General features: G+C 36.5%; 1 protein-coding gene across 4 annotated transcripts in view; it reads left to right on the top strand.

The window, feature by feature from the left end:
* The window catches only part of LRBA (LPS responsive beige-like anchor protein), a 401088-nt gene that overhangs the window by 357080 nt on the left and 22669 nt on the right, over positions 1–21339 (top strand). For 3 of the 4 annotated variants that reach the window (XM_069855353.1, XM_069855351.1, XM_069855355.1), the window contains 5 exons: positions 2764–2853; positions 5727–5919; positions 8369–8431; positions 11762–11917; positions 16430–16597. In XM_069855353.1, coding sequence (XP_069711454.1) covers positions 2764–2853; positions 5727–5919; positions 8369–8431; positions 11762–11917; positions 16430–16597 — 670 coding nt within the window. The remainder of the gene's footprint in view (positions 1–2763; positions 2854–5726; positions 5920–8368; positions 8432–11761; positions 11918–16429; positions 16598–21339) is intronic. The other variant, XM_069855354.1, reaches the window with a different exon arrangement.

The raw sequence follows: 21339 nt of genomic DNA, 5'->3' as shown, positions 1-21339 counted from the left end.
TGAAAGCAGGCAGTGACTCTCTACATGCAGTCTGAGTAACGTATGTTCTACTTGGTTTTAATATCACAGAGGGATTTTCTTCTGCACTGAGGGTGGGTGGGAGACAAACATATGTTCTGCTGCTGGTGTTGTGTGGTCTGGGAGTGCGATAATGATGACCATCATATATGTGAGTGAGCAGTGGAGTCGTAGCTGTATCTCTTCCAGTTTTCATGTTGCTGGAAGATGGTGAGTTCCTCTGAGATGTGAACCGTGGGAAGTAGCTTTCTGACTGCTGATCTTTCATTGATTAAAGCAATTATAACATCTGATTTTTGTTCTGCACCAGTTTGGGCTCCTGTTATGATGAATGTATTTAAAATATTTGAAATGCTCTGGATCAGTGTGTGGTGTCTTGTGTTAATTTTACCTTTCTTAGTACTGGCACTATGTAAGAGAGTATACTTTGTAGATGTAGCATTGGGAATTAAAGGACATACCAGATTTTATGGGTAAGACAAAATTCTGACTCCCTTTAAATGATGAACGTGGACTGTTTGGGAATCTAAGTTTCTATATTGGTCTTAATTCGATATATAAGGAAGTTAACAAACCTGAAACTTATTATTTCTTCATTTTATCTATTCTATTTTCAGTTCTAAAAGAAATTCAGTGGAGTTGTGCTTCAAGAATATTTAATTGCTTTTGAATAATGTATTTGATTTATATTTTATAGGAAAAAAAATAGTAGATCCTGTAGACCGTAGATTTGCCCTAAAGATTTTAACAAGCGCAGAGTAACTGATATCCAGGACTGACTGCATTCTGCTCCTCCTGTGTTCTTCTGGTTCTGCTCTCAATGCAACACAGAATTCCTATTTGCTAGTAAATATATTACACTCAATCTACATGTAGACGTAGGCAAATCTTTTTAATCTGGATGTTTTGAAACTAACAGCTTTTTATGGAGAGTATCGACGCTAACCAGTATGCTTTTGCTTTGTTGATGCCTCACGTCTTAAGGGATCGCAGGTCCTATGCCCTTTGGAGTCTCTTGATATCTTGAGTCACAAAACCACAAAATTGAATTTTAATGTAGCAGGTCTTATCACTAGGATGGGGATTCTGATGGTCTTACCGAGCTTCAGTGTTTCATTAATCTGATACCAGTCTTCCTCAAAACCACTTACTTGCATCACAGTATGTCCGATTTCAGCCAGCTTTTTGATAAAATTACTTATTCACTAGTTCTTTGAAGATTAATGTGCTTCCCAGAGTGGGCAAGAATGTTAGAATCTGTCCATAGTGTAATTGCTACTCCTGTTCTGGTGACTTCAGATGCTTCAAAAGCCCTGAGAAATATAATAAGGTTAAGTGTTTTGCATGGCATGTTTCCTATCACAGGATGATTATTTTTTATGATCTTAAGGCCTCATGTGCATTTGGCTTTCATTTTTGTTATTTCTGGAGCAAAAGAACATTGTGTGTCCTAGTAATAGTTTTCATCATTAACTGAAAGTAATTTGAATAAGAAGATCAGCATAAATGTTATTCCATTGTCTCAAAAATTTTAATTGGTGGCTAAATTAGAACTGGAAGCGTAAGTGTAAAGAGTTTCCAGGTATGTTGAACCATGAAAAAGAAGAATCTGAGAGGAAACCATGGTGTTCTAATACCTAAATAGTCACTAGTGGTTTTGTGATTTGCATTCCATTTAAACCACTTTTTTGAATTGAAGGCCCTGATTTTCAGTACTCCTTTTCAAAGTAGGACTGGCTAATGCCTCACCTTAGATACTCAGCTTCACTAGACGCTTGAGAATGTAGGGCTCAATGCACCATGGAACAGAGAAGCTTAAGTGTTGGCCCATATGCAATCTGCTTGCCACCAGAAAATGCAAGTAATTTCACTTAATTTAGCTCACAGTCAAAGAGGTTTAATCTAAGCTGAACGATTTAAGATTTTCTGTAGTATTAGCCTGTTTCTGTGGATAATATGGGGGCCTAGCTGACAGGAAACAACTTGTTAAATTTTGGCTGCTTGATTTTATCTTTATTGGCAATGTGGAAAACTAGGTGGACATACCTACGCAAAAGGAGTAAATTCACACATTTCAGAATAATTGTTTTTAAGAAATAACTAAGCATGGGATGGCATTTTCGTGTGTGCCCTATGAAGAAAGTGGTGAAGCGCCTTGCTGAAGATACAGAGAAACGTTTTAAAAAGGATTGTTGCTTTATATTTTTGCATTTAACTTCACCTGCATTTAATATCACTCTTTCTGCTGGTAGTTTAATGCATCCTAAATTTGTTTGCTCTTTTTGAATAAAAATGGAAGTAAATGTTGCTTTCATTGTAGTTACTGCTGTGAAACTAAGCGATGGAGTTTAAATAGAAAGTAGGACACACTTAATACCCATAGAAGCTTTTTAAAAATTAACTTTTGTTTCTGAGTTATGATACAAACAGGATAAGCCAGTGCTAGAAAGGAAAAATGGAGCCAATAAAGAGAGTTTCTGATTGTAATAGCTTGTTTCTGTTTAATATCATTGAGCAGGATGAGGTTTTGCAGAGTTTCTCATGGAAATAGCATCCACAGTACTAAAATGATTACCTCATTCTTAGTACCAGTGCCAAGCACTTAGCCCCACAGAGAACACACGGGGTTGATTTTCAACATGAAACAAGCCAGAAGTGTGGAATGACATTTTCAGGTGACAGTTATGTTTCTATTGCCTGTAATTAGCACCTCTTAACATGCAAACCTGCCTGTGCCTTTTTCAGGCTGTTGAAGCTCAAATACGAAGTTTTGGACAGACCCCTTCCCAACTGCTCATAGAACCACATCCTCCAAGAAGTTCTGCCATGCAGGTGGTAAGTACCCTGTTAACTCTTTGTGACCTGCCATTTTATTCACTACCTTTGCTCTCTTAAAGTCATGGAATTGGCCACTTGGTTTTGCTTTTATGTGGTTGTAGAATTGTGTTATTGAAAACAGCAGATAAGTTACAGTTTTGTAGGACTAGGAGCGTATGCAGTGTTCAACTATTAATTTTATTTATTGCTGGAAGGATAGTATTGGTTTCTAGTACAGACCTTTTTTGTCAGTGTAGTCTAGGAACACTTCATCAGTTGATTTTGTTAATACCATACCTGTACAGGTGAGAGCCAGTCATCGTGGAGACAATTCAGTTAATCTTTGGCAGATTCCCCAAGAAGCATGGATTTAGGAGGTGGAACTTCCTTGTCTTTTCCCCCAGGGATAGGTTTTCCCCTAAAACCAGGATTACTAGGAATTCATGAGCTGAAACTTACATAGCAAAGAATGTGACTAAATGTGTTTTGCAGTAAAGCTAGGGTGATAAAATCCAGGCAGTGAGCATTAACATGCTTTCCCTTTTACCTCTACTTGTGTCTAATTTAATTTTATTGTACAAACTATTATTTTATTACTGATCGCCTTCCATATTGTGTTGTGTGCAGTCTGAAATATTGTTTGTGTTGTCATAGATCCAGAACTATGTATGTTCAGTGATACTCTGACAAGTGGAGCAAATGGTCTGCTAATTCACAAGTTTTTCAAAAGTTTACTTTTATTGTTCAGATGGACATTTTACACTGAAATATAAAAAAAAGACGTTTTCTTCTTGTACGTTCTCTGAGAGCTATGTCCTACTCAAGCAGACTAAGTTTATTATATTAAAAACGTATCTGAAGTGCAAATGGTTATAGAAAGATTTCAGTGCCCTCATCATGCAGCTACACCCCATATGTGTGTCCATCTGTCTTGGTGCCATGCACTGGGCACTTGCCCTAATTTAGAGGGATTTGTTTCAGGAAAAGAAAGAACTTAAGAAGTTGATTGTTGACATGTTCATCAGACCCATTGTTATATAAATAAATTTGATACGGAGCGGCAGTTTGTGTGGTTTTATCATAATATTTTTTCATTGTGCTGAATTAGTAAAGATTTTGCATCTAATAGAAGGAGTTGAATTCTGTGAAGTTTATTGTTTTTAACTGCTGTGGTTTTTGGGGACTGAGGTACACACAAGAAAAAACACTTAGTTCTCCACTTGCCTGGAGAACTAGCTCTGTGGTTATCAATGGATGATTTTGTAAAAGCAATATATTAAGTGGTTTTAAAAGTAGTGTTCCTGGAGCTGAAATACAGTCAGGATATTTTTTCCTGTCACAATTTTGAATCATTTCTAGTGGTATTATTTACTGAGTTTTCTGATTTCATGTGTGCGTGTGCATGTAAGCGTGAATACAGCCCAATTGAAGGCTACCACGTGCTGTGTTAAGTGCACAAGCCATAATATACACCAGGTGTAGTAATTAGCAGTCACACGAAGGCTGCCTATTTGTCTGGTTTTGCTGCTGTTGCTGTATCCCCTTGTGTTTTCAACCATCAGATAGCTGGATTTAATTGAGGCTACATCAGATGAGGCATTACTGACACCTTTAATTGAATGAGCATCCAGGGAGGATTAACTCATAATATTGATTGGCTTTTAGCCACTTGCTCAGAAGGGTGTCTGGGTAGCTTATTAGTTGCTTTTATTTACACCTTTGTGCAAAGACTGTAAATAGGAATTCATGGAGCAATATGTTTTTCTAAGTACTCTTAATAACTTTTTAAAAAGGAGTGATAATAAAAATGCAAATGTATTTAATTTTTTTATTAGTTCTGTATAAATATACATTAAATGTATGCACTTACATGCACATATATGTAGTGAAATATTGCAGGTGGAAGATAACCAAGAACACTTCATTAGTGTTCTAATTCAGTCATTAGAAAATTACAAATACTAGAGCAATATGGCAAACTGGGTGACTAGAATGGTTGTATTTTGACATCTAAATTGAGTTCTCTTTTCTAGGTACAACACACAATCAAAAACCCATTAAGTTTTGCTTTTCCTCCTTATGTTTGATATCCAGATCTAAGGTCCTCAATATTTTGTTTTGACATTTGCAGTATTGTTAGAGCACTTAGTTTAAAAGTTAAGCTTTTCAACTTGCTAAAAAACCTAAAGCCTAAAAATATTACGTTGAAAATGAAGTCTGGATTCATTCCTTCTCTTTAGTATTTCTAGAAACAACACAGGACAGTGTCTGTAATCACATCCACTTTATATTCTTTACAACTGCATTTAATTATGTTTGTCCTTTGAAACACATTTACAGTGAAGTCTTCTACTTTGCATTCATAAATCTTATTTTGGTACACCAGAAATATATAAAGAACATATATCTAGTATATGTGTGTATCTGTTTATTTTAATGTGCTTTCATGTTCTCATCTGGCTTGTAAAGAATTGCAGTCTGCCAATTTAATGCAACTTGAGACAATCTCTGGGAGTAGGAATTTCTTATTTTGTTCTCTCCTAGTTTGGCATTGCTTTCCTTGACAAACTATCTCTGCAGATATGAAGGAGAATTCTTTTGGCACATACAGGCGATTGGAAAACCTTTAGTTTAATCTGCTGTATCTGTAGCAAAGTTTGTATATTGGCAGCCTGTGTTCAACAAGGACCTCAAATTAATAGTGAAAGTTTTTCTGCTTAAAATAGTTGTTTTCGCAAGCCTGTCCACTATTACTGTGTTTGCTTTTCATTGCAGCTGCTATTGGATCTTGTGTTTTTTAATCCAGTCTTCCTTCTCTTGTCCCGTCTTCCTTTTTCCTCCCATGTTTTCTTTTCCTGTGTATTTGGGTTCTTGTTGTGTGCACTCAACAGTATCTCCTCCTGCAGAGTCCGTTGATGTTCACAGACCAAGCTCAACAGGACGTTATCATGGTTCTAAAGTTCCCATCCAACTCCCCTGTCACTCATGTAGCAGCCAACACCCAGCCTGGTCTGGCTACTCCTGCTGTGATCACTGTTACTGCAAATAGGCTGTTTGCTGTAAACAAGTGGCATAATCTTCCTGGTAAGTAAATTGAAGTAAGTAGCCTAAGAAACCACTGCTGTCATCAGTACATCTGTGGCCTGTTTCAAAATTAGCTGCAAAACCATTTTAAGTTTAAAGTGTGGAGGGCAAGTCCTTTTTGTTGACACAGCATGCTCTTCATGTGTGGACTTAGTTTCTCCTTAAACAGGTAATCTGGACTATGGTGTAGTAAGGTATGTAGCCCACAAGAGGTTTGTAACAACAGTATATTGCTTTCCAGGCCATCAGGCACTATGCAAGAAGACAAAACCAGTATATTGCTGTTTGATCGTGATAAAGTCACATTCTTCCTCTTGAATTTGTTTTTTTCAGCCAGATAGAAGCCTGAGCCACATAATTTCAAAGACAAGTTTTAAAGCACGTACAGTTTGCCTGAAATCTTTTCTGCTGTCTTTTTCTAGTTCATTATGAACACCATAATCTGATGTTAAAGCCACTCAATGAGAAGTCGGTATTTTTTGTAACTTAAAACATCCCGAAGTTATTAGATGTTTATTTGTTTGTCAGTATGAAAGGAAAGCAACATATCAGCTTGCACAGCAACAAATCAACTTTCCTTTAAAAATGTGTTGGACTTGAGAACATAGTCATTGTGTTTTCTGTTCTAATGTTTTTTATCTTAAAGGCACCTATCCTCCTTTCCCGGACTATGACAGTCTCAGGCTCAAGCTATGAAATGTAGTTTATTTTAGTGCTATGCAGTAAATCTGGTCAAAGACTTTGCAAGAAAAGGGAATAAAAGAGTTTCTGCTCAAATAACTCACATAGAAGATACTTGCACCAGGGTAGTGCTCACATCACTGAAATTCCTAACAAGAAAACTGGACCTATGGTCCTTGATTACATTTTGAAAAAAGCCAGATGACTCACTTTTCCCTAATTTTCACAAATTATCTCTTACCATTGTGCAAATAGAAACATGTGTGTATTATTTCACCCACACAAGAAATGCTAAAAAAGAAAAATGGGAAGGAAGAGGGGAAAGGAAGCTTATCTAGATAACAAGTTGTGAGCGAGAACTATTTACAGGGCTCTTGACATTTGTTTGAAAGGAGGATGGCAATATCTTCTCATACCTAGGATGTGGGACCTTGGGCATATAATATTCAAGGTTTTTAAAAAGTAGCTTTTGTGGACATACAGCAGTCATGGGAAAACAAGAGGATCTGAAGTGTCAGACCAGGCAAACAAACAAACCCAAAACCCAACAAAAACCCACCTCACCCCACCTCTTTGAGAGCACAGTGGTCAGCTGCAGGCTGGTAATGGAGTACTACACTTAAGATAAATGTGTATGGACTCCTGAGACTAGCCTTCACTCTTGTTGCCTTCAAATTTTCTATCAAAATGGAGTCTGCTAGGATTGCTATTCCCTGTCTCCTGCTGTGACCTTAGCATTGTCTTTAATAATGAGGCATCATGATAAAAAAGTTAAGTTGCCAAGTGACCAGTTGTCACTGAGGTGTAATTAAAAATCTCATTTCTGCTTTTGTATGTGATTTTGGTGGCTTTGCTGACATCTAATGGCCCTGGTGCCCAACAGAGTGCCTCTGTTTTGTTATGTGGAATTTGTGTTTTGTTCTGTGTTAGTGTTTCATTGCAGCAGAATCTTGACTTCCCAATTACTTACGAAATCATTCTATTGAAACTACTTTTTATATTAAGCCATGGACAATAGGTAGAAAAATCATAGGTGTAAGTATTCAGGCATTATTTTCTGTTCCACTTCGAGGAATATCTTGTGGGCTTTTGGGGGGAAGGTGGAGTTTGCTGGCTTGCTTGTTTGTTTTTAGTGAGACTGGGGAAAAAAATGATGTTTAACAAGGAAGGAAAATTCAGGAGGTAAACATTTCACTGATATGTCAGGTGCCCAGATGAAATGTAGGTCAGCAGAATTATATATGAACTTCTATGCAAACTTGCAAATAAATGGGTTTTGGTGATGGATGAATCCTTAAATACTGGATGACTATGAGAGTCCCCTGTCTGCATCATAAACTGACTTTTTAGAAAAATGTCCTTTGTGCTTCACTTGTTCAAAGCAGTGCTTTAAAAAGTAAAGAGGAAAATAGTATTTACTACAGTCAGCAGATGGTTGTCACATTTTGTTTTCAGTGCTCTTTACCACTTAATTTTGTTTTGTTGCGACAGGAGAGGTTGCCAGTAAAGCATCTGCTAGAGCTTATGGCTCAGGACTGGAGCTGCTGTTGATGGCATACATTCAGAATAGCTCTAATCTAAAATAAATGTTTAATAAGCAGCCCGTGAAAGCACCTGGATGTTTTAAAAAAAAATAAATCTATCGATGCAGAAGAATCTTGAATACTTAAAAAAACCAAGGATGGATGTAGCTTTGATTTATAAAATGTATGTATTGTCATGTATTAAAAAAATGCAGAGTTTTAAAATCTTCTTTCCTGAATTCCAGCTCATCAAGGTGCTGTACAAGACCAGCCTTACCAGCTGCCAGTGGAAATCGATCCTCTCATAGGTCTGTCACTTCCTTCTCTCTTTGCGATTCATTAAGCTCTGTATGGTGGCCCTGAAGTGTAGATTACGGTTGTTTTTCACTTGCTGGTTGCTGGGAATGGAATTTTCCTGATAAACCATTTGCATGCAAATTGGAATGCAATGAGCTGTGGCTATGCTGGTATTTCATCAACTCCCCCTCGTTGGTTTGCCTAATTTGAACAGGCCTAGGACGCGTGTCAGTGAAAATTAATATGGATGCTGTAATAATGTGTGATTGAGAATGTGCATGAAGTACTGTCAGGATAATATTGGATCTTTTCATCACTCAGACTTGTTGATGAGCAGGAGCGAGGCACGTTATGATGAATTGGTGCACTGGTAATGTGATGGAGCTCCTTTGCTGCAGAAATTTTCATAATAACAGTGGGGTTCTTAACTGCACCGTGTTGTGAAAAATAAAACCATGGTGCCAGGGTTTCATCATTAAAGGAGATCAATCCTTTCTTCATAGACCTGCTGTTCAGGCCGAGGGGATTAATGTGTAATTGCAAAGCGGTTTCAAAGTTGAAATATATTGCCTACTCCATTTTAGTATTGAGATATTAGTATTCATTTTTCAGCAGTATTGCATCTTTTGATCAGCATCACTAGTTAAATCTGTGTGTGTTTTTCTTTTATTAAAAAGGGGTGGAGGAATGTCTCTCTCTTATTTAGTGACTCAGTGCAATAGATTCAATTAATGACTTTTTATTATAGAGGTTTGTTAGTTTATATAGAGGTGATTTTTCTAATAACATACCTAAAGTTTGGTTAATTCTTTCGTTGCATACCATGCTTTGGGGAGTCCATGCTTCGACTGTAGTTCAGGATTCTTTAGCCTGATAAATGGAACCTTAAATGTGATTAAAAAAAGAGAAAAATATCTCAAACTACCTAACCTTAAAACACAAACTGGTTGTAGGACAGTTCACAGGACCAATGAAGACAGGTTCCCCTCCAGCCCCAAGACTTCAGACTTGGCGCTGTTTCTTTAAACTGTCCATTTCAGGTTAAGTGAAAAAGAAGTGAAGTGGCCAGTTATAGAAGCATGGAAAAATCAGAGCAAATATGAACTTGCCTGGATAAGTTAGAATGACAGGTCTGCCAGCCAGTGAGAATTAATTTGAGAACCAATATGCATATCACACTAGGAACTGCATTGTATCGGTGTGTAGATACAGGCTGTTGCTGTGTAGCCATTTTGCTGGGTGAGCTCTATGATAATTGAATCAGGAACATTGTGGGCATATTAAACCATTTTATAGAGCTGATAAAATTAAAATATTTTCCCAGAGTTTTAAAAATCAATTCCCATCTGAATAATGCGATACTTATAATTTATAATGAGGAGGATGTGTGCTGTAACTCTTCTTTCCTTTCTGAAATAGATTTTATCCAAAAAATATTTGGAGCAGAAAATGTGTATTCTGCTTTAAAACCTGCTATCAAGTAGATCTTAAAAGTATAAACGTCACAGCAAAAGAATCAAAATCATGTTCAGCCTGTCTGATGATTTTTCTATTATTTTTTTATTATTATTTTTGTTTGCATTTTTCATAATTTAAAAATGATAATTTCATTTTCAGGCTTGCCTTTAATTTACAAAATGACTTTTGCTTGGTATAAACACCTTTAAAATTAATGTTCACAGTTTTGGAAAATAGTTTAATATTCTTGTCCTACGGTAGATCTCAAATCGGCTTTGTAGGACATAGTAGGACATGTAGTAGGATATAGGACATAGTTTAAAAAGAGTAAGGCTTTCTTTGTCACTGTTAAGTAGCATCATTGGGTACAACCAAGTAATTGTGTAGATAATACTAAAAGTTTTTGTCACTAGACACATTTACCTAGAGATGACACCTAAGAAGACCAGAAAATTAGAGTTTTATGGTTATAGCAGGAATCTTGTTGCTGTCTTAGTCATGGGGAGGGATTCCTGCTATCCTTATTTTCCAGTTGCATAGGAAGATGTAGAGCAATGTCTGATATGACATAGATCCTAGGCCTCTTTTCGAGGTGAAGTCTTTTGAAGGTCTTATCCACACTGAATCTGCATGTTTTTGGGGGGATTGATTTTTCATTTTTTTGTCATACAGAACACTTCGCATTTGTAATGCATTGTTTTTACTTTAAGTGGTCCCAACTGTGGTCAAGACCCTGTTATGTGTTACCTGCAGAGCAAGTGGCACTGCCTTGCTAAATTATTTGCTATCCATTTGAACGAGATATCAACATTTTGAATATAGCAAAAGCATAAATAAATTAACAGTTTGATACAGAGTGCATGGACTAAGCCCAAGGCTTAGGGGATAACTAGCTTGTGAGAATGGGAAGAAGTTAAAGAGTAAAGGGTAAAAGTAGAGAACAAGACCAGGACAGAAACAGGTCCAGGGAACTACCTGGAATAGATTTAACGGTGCTCCAGGCAAACCAGTTGACAGACAAACCCAGGCCCAGGAGAACTTATTCCTTGCGTGGGATGGAAGTTGGATTGCCTCACAAACAAAACACATTGGAAGTTCTTCCTAGGGTGTAGGTTTTTCATGATATATAACTATAGGGACCCATATATGCATGTGCATGCGCACCCATCAATTAATAAGGACAATATGTAATAAGAAAAATGTGTTCATGAATTGATTCCTGTCCATTTTATGAGTTCATAATACAAGATTATCTGGGAGGATAAACCAACAGGTGATAAAAGTAGGGTAAAGATTTTCTCTCAACCCTAAAGGAGACTGTGGAGATAAAATGGTTAATTTTTGTGCAGTGCTGAAAAAAAAGTAAAATGGTAGTGTTGTTTACTGCAGTTATTCTTTTTTTAAAAAATTATAGAGCTTGCAATGAAATACAACTTGTGTACGATTTTGAAATCATAATTCTGTTGTCTACTGCATTTGAGCCACTATATAGCACATATGTGTATGTACTGCCTTATAATTACATTCCCTTCATTTGTTTCTTAATTTTTAATTTCCTGTACTAGAAGAGGCGGGGAAGGAAGCTTATTACATTTTTATGTATCATTCCTTTTTGCAGTCTTTCGCTTATATTTGTCAGCTGCATTTGACTTAAAGAAGGGATTTCTTCTCTTTCAGAATATATACTACAGGGAATTAGCGTTGTTCCCAGAAGCTTAATGAGAATTTTGTAGTAAAAGTAGAAAGAAAATGTCCCTGCCACAAAAAAAACAACTAACAGCAGTGGCGAATAATTCTAATGTGAATGTAAGTTTCTAAAATGTGCTTCTACTCTGTGAATATGGATGCTAATATATCTTGATTTTTCTTGTCTTTCTGTTCAGCCAGCAATACAGGTATGCATAGAAGGCAAATCACTGATCTCTTAGACCAAAGCATTCAGGTACATTCCCAGTGTTTTGTCATCACCTCTGATAACCGTTACATCTTGGTCTGTGGCTTCTGGGACAAGAGTTTCCGTGTTTATTCTACCGACTCAGGTAATGTATTTTTAAAATATAGGAATAGCCTAAAAGACTTTTCTTCTAATTGTCCATACACTGTTTCAAATACAGAAAGAATGGGGGCTTAGGGGAAGAAAGTGGAGTATGTATTTATTCCCCTATTAATAATATTTGTCAAATCCTTTTCTTACCTACTGCTGCTGTGTACTGTATGCTATACTGTATCATTTTTTTGTGGAATGATAGGAAATGTGAGACAACGAGCTCTTGGTTAGCCATAGTGTCACATTTCAAATCTATATGGCAGGCATGCCTGTTCTTACACTGTGGTTTCCACAAGTAAATGAGTATTTGTGAAGCTTTGCATACCTGGAGAATTAATTGTTCTTAGAGTGCTTACTTGAATTTAACTTTGGTTGATTTTCAGCACTAGAGAAATTTTTTTGAGGAAATACAGGCAAGCACCACAGAATAAGAACGCAAGTGAAGTTTTGAAATCTGGTGAAAGAATACTTTTGAAAGCCTTTGATAGCTAAGCTGTAATAGAAAAAAATGATTTGGAGCCACTGAATTCTTTCATATGGATCGATATGGGCAGCATCTAAATGAGTCTGTCAGCTGGCATGTATCCAAACTGTTAGAGTCATGTATGTGTCATGCTAAATAGAAAAGAATCTTTCAATGCTAGACCTAAAGGAATTTAAAAGCCATGGAGCCCCAGGAAAAAAAAATAGATATGATATTTTCCCTTTCATTATCTGTAATGGGAATAGCCAACTCACTGCAAGGTACTTCTTTGGGATTAATGACCCGGTGTGGTTAATGTGTGTGTGCCATCAAGCTTTCCAGTAGGTTATTAATCCCTAGGGAATATCCTACATGTTTGTCATCATTTCTTAAATATCTTAGTTAATAGTGTTTTTCACACTTGACGAACCAAGATGTTTAACAAAACAGAATGTTTTTAATGAAAATCTGTTAAGACTAGATATCATGGCATATTTTAGCATATCTGTCATTTTTGCGATTATAAAGCCTTAAATTTAAAACATAAGTTCAATTTACTTCATATTGATGGCCTACAATTCATTGCACATACATCTTCTTAGAGCCTTCTTAGTTTAATTTTCTCCTTGATGAAAATATATGTACATAAAATTGTGAATTTAAAGGAGATCTTCAGAAAAGTTAGTTAGCAGTAATAAATATTCAGCGTATATTCTCGTTTATAATAATTCTTTTAAGTCAAAGGATGTATTTTGCTTTGCACTCATGGAAGGAACTTGTATGATTTTGTTAGTTTTGTCTTGTGTGAATCTGAACTACAAATATCTCATTAATTTATGTCCTTTGTGTATAAGTCAGGTACATAGGGCATCTTGTTGCTACCATTGCTAATTATGGTAAAAACCAAAATAAAGTTGTCAAAAAAGTTGCAGAAGGTTTGTGTCTTCAGTGCGTCTCCTGTTTACCAATAGAGCAGCTCTAGCTTAAATCAAGTGGATTCAGATATAGTTTATTTAACTTTGAAACAGAAAGAGAATATAGTAGTGACATACTTATTCTGAAATTGGCAGAACAGCAAGGGAAAAAGATGATGTGATCAGTAGTGCATAATGGGAAGTGACCCTAAGTGTTGAATTCAATTATATTTTACCACTTAAACAAAAAGGCAACCTTTTTCCTTTTAGTTTTTGAGGTTGGTTGTTTTTTGTTTGTAATAGGAAATACTTTTAACACAAATCATGGAGTCTCAGCACAGCTAGTGAAGCAGAAGCACAATAAAACCTTCCTCCAGCAGTGGGAATGATTTCTAGACAGCATTTTACATTCAGTAATGCAGAGAATTGAGTCTTATTTTTCTTTTAATTATTTGTAGCACAGCTGTCAAATAAAACATTAAGTAGAAAATTTGTTCTGTTAAAAAGTGATATCTTTTGCATATGGTAAAGTTTGATTTTACTATATAGAGAAGACAACTTATATTAAAGGAAACAAACAAAAAACTTGAGGAACTGTTACGAGAGTAATCTTTTGGGGTTTTCTACTAATATGAAAGAGCTTATTTCTTGTTTTAATGGAATTGATTGAACCTTAGCCGCACAGTAACGTACACCAACAGCTGTCAAACAAATAGCCTTGAAAAATGTTTTCTAGAACAGAACCTATAAACATAGAATATAATTGAAAGAGAGATCTCTATGATTCAATGATGTTTATAGCATAAACTTGTGTTCTAGAAGTATAAATCACCTCAGGTAGTTGAATACCTTTGACTATACAGCTGAAAAATATATCACATAATTAAATTATTCTCTAATCTAAACCACATAATTGACAACTTGAAATTTCAAGGAAAAACATACATTCAGTAAGATGGGCTTTTTATTGCCAAAAGGAGTTTAGGTAGTCTCTGAGTGTTTCACTGCTTCTGGCTGTGAAATTCAGTAACTTTTTCTGACTAAATCTGTTGACTGGTCGGCATTAAGACAGTTAAGTGATCCTGTGGCACAAATTGAAGCCCTGGCCTGCAGAGGTGACTGTTATAGAATGCTATTGTAGACTCACAGAGATGAGCGACCTGATCCCTGAGTCACTGACCTTTCCAATACAAAGTAGATCTGCACAGTAAGCATGCCTTCCAGGATTTTGCCACCCTTCCAGTCAGAATAGGCTCCTGTGATAGTACTTCATTTCACAGTTTCTCTTGGAGGATTGTACTTGCCTGATAAGTTTTGTCAGTGTTTTATTTTAAAACTGGTGTACATGCTTCCTTTAAATATCATCATGTTATTCAATTTTTCTTAATTAATTACTAAACTAAACAGTTCGCCTGTTTCGTAGATAATCATACTGTTCTCGTGGTTTGGGGGTTTTTTTTTTCTGGTTTTCTCCACTTTGGTGCAGTCACCTTTTTGATCTTCTGTTATAGATCAGGCTGTTAACATTATTTTTGTTCTCTCCTCAGAACCACTCTCTTAAGTCTTCTGTTACCATTACTGTAATTTAGTGCCTGGATATGAATACAGTGCCCTTGAACTGCATAGAAAGAGGGCTGTGAAATGTGTCCTACTAGCTAATTCTTTTTAATTGATGCACAAAAATACTTTATTAAGATGTGCTTAATTTGTGTCCCAACACTGATTTGTGTTAGTAATTGGCATGTTGCTAGTTATTATTTTAAACACTTTTCAGAGCATTTTATTTCAGCTACTGTAGTTTGCATTTCCTATTTCTTTTTTGGCCTGTGTTGTTAAGACTTCGAAAGACATCACTCATTTCCCCTTCTGTTCTTCCTCATTCTTTATTCAGCCCAAAGCACAAATGGATGCATGGTCATTTGGGCTGAAGGAATCTGAGGTCACACCTTAATGGCACCACACATCACATTTCTTTGTGTCATTGGATGCAGAATTTGGCCTGGCCCATGTCACCTGAATGAGCCGATGAGGCATATAAGAAAACTATGCATGTGTTTTTTCTCCTGTCTTTACAAGATCTGCAGTTGCTGGGGTTCAGGAAATCCAGTGAGATGGATTTTAGTGCTTACTTCCTTGTTTCATGGGATCACATATGCTGCTGGCAGATCCAGAAACCGGCAGGACACATGATGTGTTTGCTGTGTAGGAGCCAGCCTCTGGCAGGGTGGTCTGGCAGAGACAGAATGTGGTTGACCTTAAGTTGTTTCCTCTCCCAAATGCAAATCCGTTATGCACGAGCATCGAAATCTAAATTTTTCTGAAAATACTGTCCCCTTTAGTTAAGTTTAAAAGGTAATTGTCATTCTCATATTTATACAGACTCTTGAATGGCGCATTTTTAACTGCCTAGGCTTTCCTTTCTTTCTTACATCTATGTCTCTTAGCAGCAGTATAAGATTTTGTCCTATATGCAGTAGGTAAGAGAGTTTTTCCCAGGTCTGTCTTCTGAGATTTTTTGAATGTTACAGAAATTCTTAAAAGGGAAGGATGCTGGTTGAAATAATTGACAAGTGTTTAAATGGTGGTGGAAGAACCTGGGTACAAGAGTCATTTTTCATCTAAATCTCCTGTTCTCTGTTTAAGGAGATGCTCGAAAGCTGCATATACTATGTGCAAATATATGCTCATGCACTACCAATTTCTTTTGGGTTCTATGTTCTGTACCTGCTTCCGATTTTGTTTCCCATGTCATCGATAGATGTTACTGTTACTTTTATCAGTAAACTTACCTTAAATTTGCCTCAGAAGTGAATCCCATCATGTTTCCTGTCTGTAAAGTGAATGTAAACATATAGAATTAAAAAAAACCTTCTGGCATGATTGGCCTTTGAATAAAGAAGAGTATCTATGGACTGTAAATATTTTTTTGAATGGAATGTGTGGACTACTGCACTTTTGAATAAGTTTCCACCAAATCAAGAAAAAAAATAGTACTCTCCACTATGGTTCTTTTGGGGACCCTTTTTTTTAATAAAGAAAATATTTCTAAAAGACTTTCTGTTGTATTTAATTTGCCTTAGAAAGAATAAAAATGTAGTTTTAGAACAATTGATTTTATGTGTTTCAGGTAAACTAATACAGGTGATATTTGGACACTGGGATGTTGTAACCTGTCTTGCTCGTTCTGAGTCCTATATTGGAGGAAATTGTTACATTCTCTCAGGATCGCGTGATGCAACATTGCTGCTCTGGTACTGGAATGGCAAAACCAATATCATTGGTGATAACCCAAGAGGTAGGCAAAACCAGAAAAAACATGTTTTTGTAAGGATGTTGTCGAAAAATGGTTTGAGGGAATGCTTTGCCTAGCAAAATTTTAGGTTACATTAATGTCAATGTACAGTGTTTCTTTTTTGTTGTAGTTGTGACCAATTCTAGTTTAAATAGTTGAGGGTAAACAGTACTTGCTTTGCAGCACAAGTAGAACTAATTTTTAAAGTTATAGGATCTGGATATTACAAATACATTTTTTCTTGTCATTCATTCACCTGGGAAGGAGTGGTGCCTGGAATGAGAGAGGGAATTAGTTTTTTTGTATTTCACGTTCAATCTGAGCAGATGTTTTTTTCTCAACATGGAGATTTCATGAAATACCTGCAGTTGAGTTGTTTAAAATAAAAAAGACTGTGTGTTGTTCCAGTGTAGACGGTATTCTATGCAACTGTAATCTTATGCATATAGGTTCTCGCAGCAGTACCTTAGCTATTAATAGAGTTTTGCAGACAGTGAATTTTAGCAGACTAAGATCATTGTAGTGACATGTCTAATGGCCTGAGCAGGACACTTAGGTGAAAGGAGGACAGACACGTGGGCTGGATTAAAGAAGCAAGCTTAAAACTTTTTTCATTTAACACTTAGGAGGGTGCTATGTGCCTAATCCTCACTCTCACATACCAAGCATTTTAATTGGTTCCAGTGCAAGCAACAGGGCTCATACTCTGACTTATTAGTTTGGTTACAAGGTAAAGATGCTTCAGCCTAATTCAGTTTTAACCCTTCCCCACCTAAACTTACCTTGCACTTCCCAAAGAATTTAATCTTTTCTATCTTGCACCATTTCCCAGAAAATCCCAAATCTTTTTACTCATGAAGATTCTCTCTTTTAACTCTTAATTTTCTATGGAAAGCAATGAAACACTGTGTCTGTTCAGCCCTGCTGTGCCTGTTATTATAGAAGAGAAAAGGTAGAAAGTGATCTTGTTATTCTACCAGTTTCACTCCACACAAAGAAATAAATAAATTCCTGATGTCTAAAGCAAGGAAAAAGACAGACCTGCAGCTTGACAAAATGTCTGAGTTAGCCAGTTCACAGGAGTAAGAGCCTTTCAAGACTGCTGGTGAGAGCTTAGATACAAGAATAGAAGGGACGCATCATAGCCAAAGAGTGATCCTCTTCTCCCTGTTCAGCCAAAAAGAAAATGCCATGAAGAGAAGGAATGAGAAGCAGTGTATTCTTTCTGTCTTCAGTAGCGTACATGTTAGGTTTTCTGCCATATGCTCAAGGTGTTCTCTGACCCTGTTTAGATACTAGTAGAAACACACCTGCTGTCTGCAGAGGACAAAATGTACATCTGGAAAAACAGAAGCCTTTTTAGATCTGGTGTATATTGCAGTTATAACTGGCATACAATTTCATAGTATGTAACCAATATCTAACATCTTCCAAATTAATCAGTTTGGTAAAGTTGCGTATAACATGCTCAATCTGTTACTCACTGGAGTTATTTGAATTGGAAAAAAAAAAGGTGGTTTGACAGAAATTGCAAGCCATGAACTATTTTGAAGAAGCACAACTAAGTATTAGAATGAATAGCTGAATTTAACTTTCAAGTTATTTTATGTTGACTGTGAAAACTATTCAGAAATTGCACAGGATGCAGAAGTTCAGTTCACAAATTTACAGCATCCTCAGGCAGCGGATGAGATCAAACTATCCTTATTATCCTTCTGATTCAAGACATAGGAGCTCTTCTGGGCTGTGGCTAGCAGAATTCTATGAGCATCTTGAAATAAATATGGCTTTGTTTGAGGGTTGCAATTGCAGACAGTCTCTGCAGATTCCTAGGGCTGTCCTGAGAAGTGTCTTGAGTATTTGCCAGGCTTGCCTGCTGTGTAAACAAGACATTGAGGCTATAGGCTCCTTTATGACCTTAACTGATCACATGCTGAGGTTTTGTACCTGGTATCTAACTAAATAGATAAATTTTGTTATATTTTGTTGACCATGTCTTATGCAAATTTCTAACATTATAATGTATTGCAGTTTTCAAAGTTAATAGTAGGCTATGTTAATTACTGTTTAACATCAAACTAGCTACCTGATGACTCTCTTTGCAGTCCCGTTAAACTTGTAGTTTTAGGGACAGGCAAAGGCTCCTATATTTACTACTTGCCCTTGTGTAGCATTTTTTTTTGTGATACAGCAAGCCTGGGAGCCTTTGTTATGAATTGGAATCTCATGGCGCTATACATAGGTCAAGATGTGTATGGTAAAAGACAGTTTCTGCTTCAAAGAGATGGTAATCTGAAGAGTTTAATTTTTCCCAGAAATAGCTTTCTGTGGGCATCTCTATTCAGTCAAAATTTTTTTTTTTGAAAAGGCAAATAAAAATGCTGTTTCTATTTAGCTCAGATTTTGTCAGAAACAGAAAGCATCAGCAGACATTTTGGGGTTTTGAGCCATATTACTGCAACTGTAACTTCCGTGCATTTGTAGGGTGCTAGGTATTGAACTTGTCTGATGTCTTTTTGCATTTAAACCTTATGATTTTTTACTTCAAAATATAGTTTATTCATGTTTTCAATAGGCACTATTCATTGGAATTTTAGGTACTCTTAAATCTGATACTTATTTCCTATTTTTTTCTCTATTTAATTATCTCTAATTTCCGTCTTAAAATTACTTCATTGCAACATGCATCCAATGGCACTGTACTAAATTGTGATGCCAATGTAGAACCAAGAAAAATAATCTAAACCAGGATATTTCTTTCCTCCTCTCATAGTACCTGTTGCCTCAGATGTACATCAATCAGCACACTAGTATTATCAAGCTACCCTAAATACTATCCCTTGGGCACCCGTTACTCCACCAGTTACATTTTATTGAGGTTCCTTTATCTCGTTTCATTACTCTAGGAAGCACTGAGCTCTTGATCTCTGGCTGTGTATATTCATGTTTTAGAACAGTACTTAACTCAACCTGACAAGCCAGGTGGGCTATGGCATACGTGATAAAAAATTGTTTTGTTTGATATTCTTTATCAGGGACAATTTTCTGGTAATCTGGTCTATATGGAAAAATTCTTTCCGTTCTTGGTTTAACAGAAGAAATATGTTACTGAAGTATTTATTATTTACATTCTCTAATTTTTAACATTTAAGCTGTCTTCTTAAAGAAATTCTGCATGTTCAGTCTTACTGTCTGTTTAGTTTCTTCCTAATAACTCTCAAATGCATTGATCAATGTAATCCAAATTTGATGACTTTAAACGTCAAAGATATGAAATCCCTACATGGGGCACATCTGTTGGAAACTATTTTTATTCTTTACAAAACAGCTTGATTACATTTAGGTTAAGTCATTTTTTCCTTCTCAAATTAAAACCTGAAATTCAAAAAATATTTTGCCGTGCTCTTTGATCAAATGTAAGGGTTTTTTTTTTCTTTCTAAATTAATTGTTTTTGAGATTGTAGAAGTATGACAGTACTTCACTTCAGTGCACAGGCCTTTTCTGATGCAGAAATGTTTCTGTGGACAATTTCTGACCAAGCCTGAGAAAAATTCAGAACAGAGCAGAGGATCTGAAATAGTTGTGTCCTTTAGACTAGCCCTGAGCCGTTTTGAGGTCATATTAATCAGCATAGTTTACTGTGGAGATGTAAAGTCACTTTGGATAGCCTAAGAGTCTTTTATTTTCCACTTCTTGGCATGTGGCTTGCTTTGGGGAAGTGGGGGGAGTAGAAGGGAGAGGATGTAACCCTCCCCTTGGTACATCTTGAAGCCCATGTGTGATTGTGTCAGAAGGTTGGCTTTTGCATATTTAGAGGCTCTGATCTAATAGCAAGGTACCACTTGGGGCTGTGACATTGTGCTTCAGGACTTGTGTTCCTGAATAGGGTGGTAGAACGTGTAGAGGTTACTGGGAGAAGGTGGTGTACTTGCAGAAAGATGCTATGTTTTGCACTTGTCCAGCCTAATGTGATGGAGATGGAGAGGAGGTGAGAAGTAGGGGTGGTGAAAGGAACTGTGTGATAGCTCAGATGAGAGAATTCATTTGCATACAAATGGTGTGCATCACTTTCAGATCCCACGCTAGCTTTGAAGCTCAAGTGGCAACTGTTAGTGTTTGGACATTTCCTAGGCTGAGGGATTGCATTTTACTTTGTAATCACAGAACCGCAGGAAAGGGGGCAGGCAGGAGCTTTAGTCACCTGATCTGTTCCCTTTTCTCAGAGAAGGCTACTACATTTCATCCTATCAATTCTCATCCTATCCTTCAGCAGAGTTACAGCAAATCATGCCATTTGCAGTGTTACTCTGTCAGATTAGTAATTAAAGAAAATATCAGGTAGTATACAGTCCAGGAGTGCCCATCGATAGCTTTACCGTTTTGACAATTAATAACTTTCTGAATATAGTTTTCCACCTGATGTATAGCAGCATCTTCTGAACACATGCTTCCTTTCCAGTGAAACAGAGCCAGAGTCCCTACTAAGTAAAAAAATGTATGATGTGTCCCTGAACACAAGTCCTGTTTCACTGCTGTCAAAATTAAAAAATCACTTCGATATGACTTGTTCATAACAATGCCGGGACAGCCAAATCATCTCCTTGTTTTCTTCTAGGAAATTGTGTATATGTATACATAAATATAAATGTTCTTCCAGTATTTTTTCTGTTTGTTGGGATTAAGCTAACTATTCTCTAGTTTCTTAGTTTTTCTTTTCCTGCCTCTTAAACATCACAAGACTTCT

Source organism: Phaenicophaeus curvirostris, chromosome 4, assembly GCF_032191515.1.
Source record: "Phaenicophaeus curvirostris isolate KB17595 chromosome 4, BPBGC_Pcur_1.0, whole genome shotgun sequence".
In the NCBI taxonomy this organism is placed as follows: domain Eukaryota; kingdom Metazoa; phylum Chordata; class Aves; order Cuculiformes; family Cuculidae; genus Phaenicophaeus; species Phaenicophaeus curvirostris.
This window is presented reverse-complemented; position numbering and strand designations above follow the sequence as displayed.